This window comes from Nicotiana attenuata, unplaced genomic scaffold, assembly GCF_001879085.1.
Source record: "Nicotiana attenuata strain UT unplaced genomic scaffold, NIATTr2, whole genome shotgun sequence".
Classification (NCBI taxonomy): Eukaryota; Viridiplantae; Streptophyta; class Magnoliopsida; order Solanales; family Solanaceae; genus Nicotiana; species Nicotiana attenuata.
Window position 1 is genome coordinate 262,460 of NW_017671330.1, and position 13,210 is coordinate 275,669.

At 36.8% G+C, this 13,210-nt stretch overlaps 1 protein-coding gene across 2 annotated transcripts; it reads right to left on the reverse strand.

Annotated features, from left to right (window-relative positions):
• Nucleotides 1-2,040: 2,040 nt before the first annotated feature.
• On the reverse strand, nucleotides 2,041-12,992 carry LOC109207608 (protein ROOT HAIR DEFECTIVE 3-like). 2 transcript variants are annotated; one of them, XM_019370553.1, is made up of 23 exons: nucleotides 12,756-12,992; nucleotides 11,960-12,109; nucleotides 11,550-11,616; nucleotides 11,366-11,468; nucleotides 10,704-10,774; nucleotides 10,539-10,602; nucleotides 10,401-10,466; nucleotides 10,239-10,286; nucleotides 10,092-10,154; nucleotides 9,947-10,003; nucleotides 9,600-9,758; nucleotides 9,450-9,518; nucleotides 9,254-9,345; nucleotides 7,418-7,496; nucleotides 6,914-7,079; nucleotides 5,867-5,991; nucleotides 5,015-5,277; nucleotides 4,830-4,926; nucleotides 4,568-4,729; nucleotides 4,293-4,397; nucleotides 3,771-3,865; nucleotides 3,558-3,654; nucleotides 2,041-2,756 (listed from the first exon to the last, which is right to left on the reverse strand). In XM_019370553.1, exons 1-23 carry the CDS (start codon nucleotides 12,757-12,759, stop codon nucleotides 2,505-2,507), a joined length of 2,454 nt encoding a protein of 817 aa, XP_019226098.1. In that variant the 5' UTR covers nucleotides 12,760-12,992; the 3' UTR covers nucleotides 2,041-2,504. The 2 variants fall into 2 exon arrangements, with proteins under 2 accessions (XP_019226098.1, XP_019226097.1); XM_019370552.1 differs by lacking the exon at nucleotides 12,756-12,992 and having other exon boundaries at nucleotides 11,960-12,119.
• Between the last annotated feature and the right edge of the window lie 218 nt (nucleotides 12,993-13,210).

Genomic DNA, 13,210 nt, shown 5'->3' on the forward strand with positions numbered 1-13,210 from the left:
AGTACATGTTTGCTTTTACATATTATATTATGGTGTGTATAAGGGAGGTCAGAGAAATTATATAGGGAAAAGAGTAGGTAACTGATTTCTTGCCTTCACCTAATATTATGTTGCAATAATGAATCGTGTTAGATGGTAGGGGAAATAGGAGTTTGAAAGTAACAACAACAACCTAGTGGAATCCCACAAGTGAGGTCTGGGGAAGGTAGTGTACGTAGACCTTACTCCTACTCTGAAGGAGTAGAGAGGTTGTCTGCGATAGATCCTCGGCTAAAGAAAATGAAAAGAGACAGCGGCTCAGTAATATCAGAGTAAGCAAGATAGAAAGAGAGATAACGTCAGCAACATAAATCAGAAAATAGAGAGAAAGCAATAACAATAAGCAGTAACAATGGTACAGTACTATAGACACAATAGAGTAATATGGATACAACAAGAGCCACTAGCACACTAAGACATTACACTATCGGACTAGTCTCCTACGATCTAACCTGTAGTCCCAAAGAAGTAATATGGACACAATCGAAGCCACTAACCGCCTAAGACAAACATACGCTTTTTTTATAACTGCACGTTATATCGTAAGAAATGTTATAAATGCACCCCAGCTGGACCAAATGTTTGTAACATTTTTTTTTTTAAAAGCTTTGCTTGTCCATTGCCCAACATATATTTGTAACATTTTTTTTACAAGTAATGGTACTAAATTAAGTAATTGCATGGTCGAACTAGCTAGGCCTCCAGTTAGTGGTACTGAAAAAATAGCTTATTAAAGGCATAACTACACCCCTATTAACAAATAATTGAGAATTGTCCAAAGGTCCAACCACTATATAGCTACATAAATTAATATGTTACAGTTGTAACAACGTTGAAATTTGAAATTGGGATAGATCCTAGATGGTCTCTCAAATTGGTCATATTTCGAGGGTCGAGTTGGTGCCCAACCTACGGACTGCAAATAATTGATGGTCCACACTCTCTTCTTATGGTTTAGGTACTATTTCACCTGTTTTTATGGCTATATTTTCTGATTTTATTTGTAGAAACTTTTAAACATGTTTTTCTTTTTGTTTTTTAATTTAAAGGTTTCATCAAATGAAAGAAATTAGTTATCTTGTTTGCGTAAATCATTTTTGTACTCCAAAATAGGGTTGTGCATGGATCGATTCGAATCGGATTTAGCACATTTCGAATCGGATTATTATGCCTCAAAGTTGCAAAGTGCAAACTCATGTTTATATTTTCTTTGTAAAAGAAGCAACACAGTAAGAAAAATTCATGTTTCTGCAATTATGAGAGTACTCTGTGCCAATATAGCTAAGTCCATCAATCGTAAACGTAATAACTTGGAGGAAAATGTAAAAGAAGTACGAACTATCCGAAATTAAAGTTTAGTATTTAAACATGCCCTAATAATTTCAAATTTCGGATCGGATCGTATTAAAATTATAATCCAAATCCGAAATTTTAATAAATACAATCCGAAATCTAAACCAATCCGAAATCTGAAATTGAACGAATCAATTCGGATTTCGGATATCCGATCCAAATGAAACAACCCTACCAAATCACTTCTTTGGTTGACATATAATCGAGCAGTTACACTCCTTTCTAGAAGCGCATAAAAAGTTAAAAATAAGGAAAAATGATACTATATAATCACTCCCAAAATAATAGCCGAAAATATATATATAACAGCAAGGGGGAAATGATAATTCATCAGAAAACGAGAAGAAATATATTGACCATCAATACTTGGTCCTAGTGATAAAAGTCTCACACATTTCCCTTTGCGGATCCACTATATAGTGGAATATTTTTAAAAAGAAAATAAAAGGAATACACAAATAGAAGGGTACAAATTACAAAATAAGCAAGACTTCTAAGAAAATATCACCCTAATTGTTCTTTCTTTAAAATCTTTTTTGTAGACAAGCATATTGTCTGAATTTTGGAAACAAAAGAAGAAAGAAAACTGCTTCAGTCAATGCAATGATCATGTAGCAATGTTAAGATGCAGACAAGTGAAGCTGGAAACAATTCAATAATTTCTCTAATGATTTTGACGAAAATCCCATCTCATTAGAATATAGTTTGATATCTTCTATCACTTATCCATAAATAAAATACAGACATCATATTATGCTTCTCATAAGAAAAAATTCGATGGCAAACAGGAGAACGATAAAAAAAAACAAAGCCAGAAAAGGAGGACCCTCTTAGTTTACCAACAAAACATCTATAAGCTGGGGCAAAAGTGGGCACAAGGTTAATAAGAAAAAGAAAGAAGAGAAAACTAAAACACAACCTATTCAGTGGGGACTTCTTTCATGAAACACAAGCCCCAGTTTACAAAAATCAATGCCTTTAGTTTCTGATTCTTCACACATGCTTTGCCTCTAAAGGTGAAAGCCATCAGGCAGAATCGCGCACCATATAGCATCCGGGTGAGCATAAAAACTTTGCTGTCGCAGAATAAGAAAGGCTCTATAAACAATAACTTACTGCATTTTGTCATGTAACGAGGAGCTAGAGTATTCTGTTCCATTTTCTGAAGTTACTTCAGATGTAGCACTTGTTGACACATCACCATTATCATTCGTGCTAGAGCTACCGCGGAAGCTCTTTGATGCAACGGCAGGGTTACGTTGAGTTTCACCACTTGCCACTCCTTGTCCTTCCTCAGCTAGTTTTCTAAGAAGATTCATGACTGTAGGAAGCAACTTTGTGGACAAAGAGAGAACTCCAGGAAGCTGCCAAAAAAGCATAAAGAAGCTCACATCGCCAAAAAAACAATTATCTCAAAAGTTTCACCCTAGACAAATCAGATATGATAATAATGAAAAAAAATCCTGGTAGGGAGCGCTTCCCCCTTTAATGAGCCTTACGTGGACGCGAATCTGCGATTAATCAGGGCTCCAATACAGGTACCCGACACCAGGTGGTAAACAAAAAAAAAAAATACCGAAAGACCGTGAACCTAAAGGTATACTTCTTGCATCGCTTGGGAACTAAAGAAATGAAGAGAAAGAAAGGAAACGTTATAACATTTTCCGTTCTGTTGTTGTGTTTGTTTGGATGATGGAAAAGAAAATGAAAGAGAATATTTCCCTTCCGGCTCACAAATTTACTTTTTACTAGAAGGAAAAGCCACATGTTTCGTCTTTCTTTCTTGTTTTCCACCCAAACCAAGCAAAATAAAGAAAAGAAATTTTCTCTTCCTTTCCCTAGTTGTTGCCTAACGTAGGGTAAAACATCTCCAGGAAAATAATGAACTTATGAACTGAAGCACCACAGAAAGATCAGAACTTCATTAATTCTCTTCTTGTAACTTTGTCAGATAGGATTATTAGAATGTCACTTGCAACTGAAACTCATCACTGTTGTCCTTAAAGAGTGTAGAAAAATTATTCAAATAATCTTCTAAGAAGCGACAAACAAGAGCTTGTAACAGTTATCTGGTTGAATTGCCTTTTTCTAAATAAGGATATTTAGTTGAATTGCTTCAAGTACACAGACATTAGAACTCTAGGAAAATCAAATTCAACACTTACAACTCCATTGCGGAATTCGCCTGAGATGTCCAACTGCACCCAAAGGGCTTTAAATAGCAAATACGCGACGAATATAACCCCCAAATATAATGGATTTCTGGAAAAAAGTAAAACCCAACATGAGCTATGAGTTAAACCATGTTATGCTGTAAAAACGTGGGGGGGGGGGGGGGGGGGGGTAGCAATCGATGAACTACAAGTCAGAAAGGATACCTTAAAAGTGTCATGAATTCATTGAATCCCAAAATCACCATAGCAGCAATTGCCCATGGAGGTGGTAACCAATTATTATTTCTCTTGCTAGCCTCCTGAAAGTGAATAAAAGAAAATCAGAACCATTCAAGAACAAATGGCGAAGATTATCAATGCCAGGACCAGGATATCACAAAAAGGTAGTTAGGTACTCTCCAACTTTTTTTTGAGATGGTAGGTACTCTCCAACTTTTCAGCACTCAGAAATTAGAATTCACACACATAGCATGAAAAGACAATAAACCTCCACGTATTACATCCCACTGTTTGATGCAAAAATCAAATCTCAGATGTTCAATGGACAAGATTTCACTCCAAATGTTCTAATCCTATTATGAACTCAAAATACCCAGCATCACTCTGTATCTTCTATTATTAATGAAACTTTCAGAACATATATAACCGACAATCAAACAAAGCACATACAAGAATGCACTATGAGAAAAGCAGAAAGAGATGCACAATAGCATCTAAATATCTTGCCTGAGCAGCAATGGCTTGTGAAACAACATATTCAGTCTCTGTCTGAAATTGTCTCCACAAAGACTTGCACTGGACAGGAGTAATCAAAGTTTTTGATGGAGGGACCTGCATTATAAATTGACCACAAGATGAAAATATTTATGGGCTGAACTACACCATGCAAAGATTACTTCATCATACAAAAAGGGAAAGAATCTTGTCTACCCCTTTTTGTTGAACACATTTTTTTGCTTACAAATAGCTTCCAAGACAAACCACATAAGTAAGCCAATTACCTCATTCCAAGTGCTAGAGGCCAGAGGATCAACTGATGTAATGCTCCTTGCGGAGGAAGCACCTGCTTTTCCATCCACAAGAGCAAGGGAAAGTGTTTTGTCTATATTATCGCCCTCATCGTCCAAGCGAACTGCGGCCATAACTGACAGTAGCTTCAGAGACTGAGAGAAAATTGAAAGAAGTCAGCACAAACTTAAAGGTAATAATTGAAACGTGAAACCATACACCAAGAAAAGGAAAGTTTATTTCAGTCAATCATACAGCTGATCGCGCAGTTTTAGTAATTGCTCGAATGTCTTCCTTGCCAGTCCAAATCCGTGGCATTGAATCCTGATCATGGCTGAATAATGTCGAAAACCTGACAATAATTTTCAGCTCAGCATAGTACTTTGTATTATAAATAATTTATGTCAGAGCAGTAGAACAAGATCAACTCATGTCCACACCTGTCCTTCATGCGAATCAAGACCCTTCCAGCTTCTTCCTTTGTCTTTGCTTCAACTACTCCACGTGCATAATCTTTTAATCGCAAAACCATATTCTCCCTACTTTCTACATCCATTTCAAAACCAGAAAGTGCAGCAGCAAAACCCGAGACTGCCGTGTCAGTTTCACGCTGAAGCAGTTTTCTTATTGCTGGCCATGTATCATCACTAGCTCCATCTAAAAGAGCCTCAACAGGTCCAGCTAATGCCTCATTCAGTTTCGTCTAGACAAAAATATTTCATCAGTTCCGGCATATCTATATCTAAAAAAAGAATCTCAAATGGTCAATGCGGTTTGTCAAAGAAAAATGTTGCACCAGCCATTCAGCTATCAGATGCAAACAAGTGATGGCATGTTCTCTTATTGAGAGATGGGGAAAAGATTAAACTTCCCATGTATATCCAATGCCCTCATTTTCACCTCAAAATCCTAGAACAGAACACTACAAAAATTGAGGTAAGTTCCTACAAGTTTTGCCATTAATTTTGTTTAATATAATGGACTTTGGACCTAAATCCTCCTAAAAGTTAAATAAGGAGGAGTTAAATGAGGAGGTGAGGATTGTCCAAGCAAGTTGGATATATGGTGCGTGAATAACATAAGGGTCTAACATTGGATGACACAACGGGAATATGTTTGGGTCTAGGTTTGGGTCTGGTTCTGATATAATGTTAAGAAAATGAGCCTTGAGCCTACTCAACCTCAAAAGTTAGCTCAAGAAGTGAGGATCTCCAAACTATACAAGGAGAAGACAGGCGATAGCCACAACATGAGAATTAATACTAAACTATAGAGGTTGTCAAACTCCATACCTCGTAGAGGGATGTAACTTCAGCCAGCTTGGCGCTACAAACTTCAGCAATATGAGCATCTACATCACGCCTCAGCTTATCCCTCACTCTAGATGAGTCCCATTTTGCTTGGTCGATAATAGCATCTACAAAATAATGCATCAGCTGTCAATTTCAAAAAGCAAGCTGCTAACACTAAGCTCAACATTTCACTCCCCACACAAATTACCACCCATTAAAGCTTTCCAATCTTGGGGCATTTCATTAACTACAAGGAAAAGTATTTATTGATTTGTAAAATCTGATTGTGATTATATGTGATCAAATCAAATCAGATATGTTGATTTGTATTATCTGATTATTGATCATATAGGCTCAAATCAGATAAGCTAAGTTCGGAAAGTTTCGTATCCTTAGGGATTAGATTAGATTAGAAATTCCCCTTTGTCTGGAATCGGGGGATTATTCCTTTTCTATTGATTTGTTTTCTCCTATAAATTGTGTATTCTTTGAAACAATTAAACATACTATTCCGATACCAAAACTAATAGTATTTACAGGAAAATTTATTAATAAACGCTAGATTCCAATAAATGCTGAAAGTCAGCAAGTGATATAGCAATCTCTTTGCATAAATCCTTTTCTAGTTTGGTATCTCCAGTCAGAGAAGTTGCTATTTCTCCAAGAGAGGGAAAGAAGAATATGTCAACAGTCATTGCAGTTCAAATTACATGCATCCAAGAAGATATAGAAATGGGTACCATATAGCAACAAAAGAATAAAAGAAGAAAAGAAAAGGCGCGCGCGCGGGGTGGGGGTGGGGGTGGGGGGGTTACCTTCCAACCCTAAGTGAACATTTCAATAAATAATCTTTAGTAAGCAACTACTTCAACTAAAAAAGTTTGTCAGCTCTACAAGTCTATTACTTGAAAGTTGCTATTCCTCAAATCTTTTTTATGACCTGGGGGAAGGGGGTTGCACGCGAAGGATAATATTCCCTCCTCAGAGGAAAAGATATAAATCAAGCGGGGTAAACCAGTAACCGCAGGAGCAGGTTATAGCCTATACCTGTGCATTCTTCATCAAACCGGGAGATAAAAGACTCGGTGCATTCACGAGCAGCCAGAGCAAACCCTTTACCCCCCTTCAATGCCTTATCAAATGCTTCTTTGAATCTTTCAAAAGTGTCCGATCGTATGTGTCCCAGCATAGATTGGTAGGCTGGTTGGACAAGCTACAGCAGAAGGAAGGATAAATCAGGAGACGATCGCAATCAAAAAAATGACCCTCTGCTTTGAGGAAAATAAGTAAAGCATTAGTGTATTTCTAGAGCGAGAGAGAAAAAGCATTTACATCATTAGCTCAAGGAGTACCATTAAATTAGAAATTTAGCATGTGAATATATTTGGTTGACTCAAAGAAGGCCAAAGATATCTCTATAAAACACACAGGAATCCAACAAGTTTGGTTGGTCAATCATCAAAATTAGAAAGCTTAATGCAGGAAATATACCCAAAGGTTGGGTGTATGTAGTAAAACAAGTTTAAGAGAGAGCAAAGCCTAGCCCGGTACCTGCAGCAATTTCTCTTCCAACTGCTTTCGCTTTGAGGATCTAACCCCTTCCTCAAAGAAGGTAGCCTCGGCATCATACCTGAGGAGAAGAAAATCTTATTTTCCATGTGCACCCTGCTTATAATGTATATATTCATACATGAAGACAATCATAATATAACATACCAAGGGAAAAAAATTGTAATTGTAAGAAGAAATGAATTCAGCAAAAAATTACTCTACATTTCAAATCTAGCACGAGATATACAAGACAATGTATAAACTATCCAGGGGTGGAGCTTATGTTATGTTTAGCATCAAATCTAAAGTTTGCTAGGGGTGTTTTTAGACTTAGTAGTGACTTCTATATCAGAACAGAGATAAGAGAGAGATTCAGAGAACTTCTAAGTTCAAAAAACTCCTAATTTCCTTAAAATAAATTATTTAATATTAGAATAAAAAGAGCCTAATCAGAGTGGATGGATACAAAGGATTCACATAGAGGGACCCCAACTAATTTATGACTCAGGCGTAGCTGATCGATTGTTTTGATATAGAAAGCCTAGAAAAAAAAAGAACAAACAAATTCATAAAATTTATCAAAAAAAAATGGGCCAACAGAACGCCAGGCAGGATGTCAGCAGTATAACCCGTTTTTTTAATAACCAAGAAATCTCCGAGGGCAGTGGCGCAAGGTTCGGAAATCAGTGGATAATGGGCCCACCCCTCTACCCTTCTCCACTTAAATACCAGGTTTTTGTCTACGGCAGACGGTGATTTCCTCCAAACCCACATATCACGCGTTGCGCTCTTACCACTACACCACAGACCCCTGGGGCATGGCAGCAGTATTACCAGGCCATCATCATTAGTGTAGGAGAAGAACCGAAAAAAGAACATAGAGAAAGAGAGCTTATGATCCCACAAAGAAGAGTAATAGAGGGGGACGAAGGGAGATTAGAGCTGGGTGTAGGGAGGAAGCAAAAAAAAAAGTAGTTTACCAGAGGGAATTCTCCGATGCTAGAAAGGACGAGAAGATGGACAGGAGGAGAAACACTGAGAGAACAGTTTGCTTCCTTTATTTTATACCCTAGGTTTAAGTAATCATTTTTGTAGGAATATTCAGAGGGATAATTATGCACGCAACCCCAAGAATTTCACTCTACTCGGAGAGTAAATGCAGATACAAAAACATAGTGAGATGGTGGATTATCCATAGCCGGCCACAATATCCACATACCTAATAACCCCTAACAACTATTTATCAAAAGAAAAAAGAAACCTTCACTCTAGCACGACATATAGAAGACAATGTATAAACTAGCCATCCAAATCTCTTTGCTTCCAACAATGATGCTAAACGAACATAAGGTCCACCACAACTTCAAACATAGTTCTGGTGTATCATCAATCTAAACACCATGCTCCACCAGCATTACCTTCTCCAACACCTTAATCTTTAAACTGGTACAATCAGATAATCAAAGAAGGGAGAACCACATGATAAGAATACTAATTTAAGCATTCCTGCAGAGAAACTAGAGACAGTTAAAATTCAGAAAAACCAATCGTCTTTCTTCTGTCCTTAACTTCTTAATGTTATACTCTTCTCGCAGTTTTTCATAATACCATAAGCTTTATAAAATAACATGAAAATGTGGCGATCAGCTATATTCTCCTTTTGTGCTCCTTGCTCTAACCACAAGAACGCTTATATGCATCCTTCTAGAAGGCAAGAAATATCACATTAGGAGCAACCACTACAGATGAGCTTCATGCTTACTAGCATCCAGACATTATTCGTTTATTTCTAGACTAGAAGAACCATTCTATACCGCAAGAAAGTATTGTCCTTACTCTGATAGACAAGTGTCCAAAATTGAGCTGAGCTTCCGTCCAAAGCCCCGTACGGAGTGAGAATGTACTGCCTCTTCTAATTGACACCATTCCTACAACAAGGTCAATTACTTAACAATTAAGTGGTGATCTTTAAAATAGTAGACAAAACAGAACAAGGTATAATTTAAATAATCCTCAAAACAATTCTGTGTACCTCATTTGTGGTGAAAGAAGCATATTTTTCATTGGCAATCTCTTCACAGCGCACAGTAGCTACCATAACCTGCAATTAGATCAAAATCGTGTATGTCAGAAATACATGGATAACTGATACTTCAATAGCAGTAGATCCTCGGGTTATAACCTTATGGGCAGGCAGATCAAGGTCTTTGTTCTCCTTTATAACCTTCCATATCTGTTGTGCACTAAATGAAAAGCCTGAAGCAGGAACAACACCCCGCCTATCTCCAGCAAGCCCACCAGGTGCAATAGAATGAAAGAACCGTTGTCTTAGATTAGCCACCTTAAAAAAGAAACAAGAAGGGACGCAAACAAGTAAACCAGAGTTAATTAAACAAAATAGTAGATCTTCTAATTTGATTATTGGCTACAACCTAGACAAAATAACCAAATAAGATAAGTGGATATGAACTACTAAAGAAGGAACATATAATAATCAACGAATTCTCAAAAAATACAATTTTCATATACCTGCTCGTTGAATTGTTCTTCCTTCTCTTCATAACTAGAAAGAGCCACGACCTCGACCTGGATATCCAGTCAGTTTCACTAAATCCGTGAGCAGACAAATAGACAGCAAGAAAGTAACACCAGATCAAACTTTACTGCCACTCACATTAAAAAACTCACTTAACGGTGTTTCCTTGTGAGCTTGCGGCTTTGGGACAGAATCCCATATCTACAAAGTCCAGAACAGTATGATAAAATCGATAATGTAGAGTTCAGAAGGAGACACATAATAAGAAAATCATGAATATGGTACCTTCTGAATGTCTTCCCTTAGAACAGGTTCCAAATTTTCGAGGGGAGTCTACAAATAAAAGTGAAAAAACGACCAACTTAGTTCTCACAGGACCTGCAGTTTTACAAATGCCAGAATTTCCTTAACCTGTTAAAACATTTATGAGAGAAGAAGGCACCTTACCCTTGTTTTGTCACGAATAACAAACATCAATGTCGTTTTACGCGGACTAAATAACCGCATCATAACCTGTTCAAGATAAAGTAAGTAATAAAACATCCAGAAGGAATATTCAGAAAAAGAAGCTTCTCTGTATTTTACCTGGAAAACAGTCTTCAAAAGAGGCTTATTTGCAGCCTGCTCACGACCAATGTCATGACACCACCTGAATTTTTAAAATTTTGAGCCACCGATGCATAATTCTTTTCTGGTTTTAATTTATCATAAGTCCACGTACTATCTATTTCACAGAATAGAAGAACTTACATGTTGATAAGCACTATATCAGAAACAGCAAGTGCAAATAGAGCGCTCTGCTTTTCAAATGCAGTGTCATCCTAAAAAAAACATAAAGCCTGAATGAGAAAAGATCTGCTCAAATATTAGTTATTCCACCTAACCAAGGATATGCAGGGACCATCTCAAATTTGGTCTGGTCCAAATTAATCACATAATAGCTTATGGTACCCACTTACCAATATCTCAAGCAATGAATCTATACACAAGTTCGGACACACTGCTACTATTAACACAAAGAACATTGGAAGGGCAAGGTAAAAGATCTCAATCGACTGGAATCTACTGAAAAATGTCTAAAATTACTCAATGAGTTTGTCACATGATACTACAAAGAGGAAGCAACAAAGATTTGAAACTAATCTTTATAGAGTGAGATGTAGGATTTATTAACTTCTAATGTAATACAGGACACTGGAAAGAGGGGATGTCAAATAAACAGATGGCCACTTTATTTTTCAACAAGTTTAAGCAAAAAAAAAAAACTGTTCCATAGTGGCACCTGTCATCTGAACCCTTATCAAAGGTGTACACGCTTGGGAAAATGCTATAAGGATAATACGCCACACGATATAAATGATGGACCAACAAAGCTAAAGTAAATCATCTTATATTAAGTATTTTCAACACACCTCTCCTCGTTCTCTACCATCTGTTCCTTCTAAATCCATAACAATGGTGCAAGGTTCAATGCCAACACACCGAGCCATCCAAATACCTTTCGTGGTTTGTGACCTGGAAAATACTTAGTTCCGTCAGCTCATCTGCAGTGAAACAGCAGAATTCTAGCAATTAAATAATACACTAAATACATACCTTCCCTTATAGGCATCCATCTCTCTAAAGTTAGTACGAAAAAGATGATTTAACAGTGTACTCTTCCCTGCATAATCCCCGTTGAATTTTGTCAGTATTGGAAAAACAATATAATAGCATTGATTCCAAAAAGAACACTAAATGATGATTAGTATTCAAGCAGTAAGGAAGCAATAAGGAAACCCCGAAAAAAGAGGAGGGGATAAGACTTGAGGTCTCCAAAGACGTGGATCAGTTCCGCTATTCGTCAAAGACATGAGGCACACGTAGACATGGACATAAAGATATGATTTTGATTTGGAGTTCTGGACCTATAGTTCATCTAGCTTCACCAAGCTAAATTGAAGTCATGATATTCCAAAGTGGTAAATGGATGATAGCTATCGAGTTTTTCAAGAGAGAATTCATACCGCTACTTTGTGGGCCCATAATGGACACTACAGCATATGAAAGACCACATTCTGCCAGTTTAACTTCCTTCATGAAGTTATCAACTCCGGCAACATTGAAGCCACCATCCCCGTCAATGAGATGAGTTGAACAACACCCATCCTTATTATCTGAAAGCATTAGAGTATAAAGAAGTTGACAAAAACCCAACTTATGAACATGAACAGAACTAACAACCTTCAATAAAGTATCATAATACTTCATAAAAAGTTGATGCAGAAAAGCTGAAAGTCGATCAGGATAACAATTTTAACTCCATGGATAGACAGCAATTGAAAAAAAGGAATTTTACTATTCTGTATCAGTTCAAAACAAAATAATTCCTAAAGTAGTTAATCTTCAGCAACCAAACGATTCCAACTGGAGAGCATGCACGAGCTGTAAACCCAATTACATCTACTAAATCACCAAATCAAAAGCAATTCAATTTCAGTCCAACAATTAGACAAACTGCAGTCCACCACAAGTATAAATAATCAAATGCAATCAACAAAGACCAAGCAATCAAGATCAAGATTTAAAAGAAATCAAAGACCCAATAAACAAATAGCCAATTTTTTACCTTACTTATCAAAAAAAAAAAAACAATCTTTCTAAATAAACCCAAGAAAAGGGCTAAACCGTGAAAACCCATTAATAAATAGCATTCGGTTATACAAATGGATCATCAAATTTTGGGGGGGGGGGGGGGGGTTGGGGGGGGGTTTTATAGTAGTATAAAATGGATCGGAAGATGACAAAAGTAGAGAAGCATACCCATCTGAGAAGTAGAGAGAGCTGGTTCGATCAAATTGAGAAGAGAAGATCGCTAAGAGTTGAAACTTGAATAAGGGGAAGGAGAGTAGAGAGAGTGCGATCGATCTCAGATGGGAGCAACGCCCCCCTCTTTGTTGTTGTCTTAAAAAGAGCGCTGGACTATCCGATGAACAGAGGGAAAAGTAGGCAAATCCAAAACAAAAAGAACAATACAATTGTAGTAGTAAAATTTTACAGAGTTTAGGAAAATGGTTGCTTATGACATCTTTCTTTTTTTCTTTTTCTTTTTCTTTTATGATAAGGAGTTCTTCTTCCTTTTTTTTCTTTTTTCCCCTTTTCGTCCTCTTAACAAAAAGTCAATTTTTTATTGGTTAAAATCTCAAATAGACTATTTTCCGTTTTTCATTCTTCTTTTTTTATTTTTATTTTTGATAAAATAAATAGAAGAAGGAATT

What these genes read in the sequence shown, in the direction of transcription:
- LOC109207608 (XM_019370552.1), bottom strand. Translation starts at nt 12,119, where the DNA reads ATGCTTTCAGATAATAAGGATGGGTGTTGTTCAACTCATCTCATTGAC. An exon ending in TTGATTCGCATGAAGGACAG is followed by an intron (nt 4,927 to 5,014) that starts GTGTGGACATGA and finishes AATTATTGTCAG; the next exon opens with GTTTTCGACATTATTCAGCC. An exon ending in CACAAGCCATTGCTGCTCAG is followed by an intron (nt 3,866 to 4,292) that starts GCAAGATATTTA and finishes ATTCACTTTCAG; the next exon opens with GAGGCTAGCAAGAGAAATAA.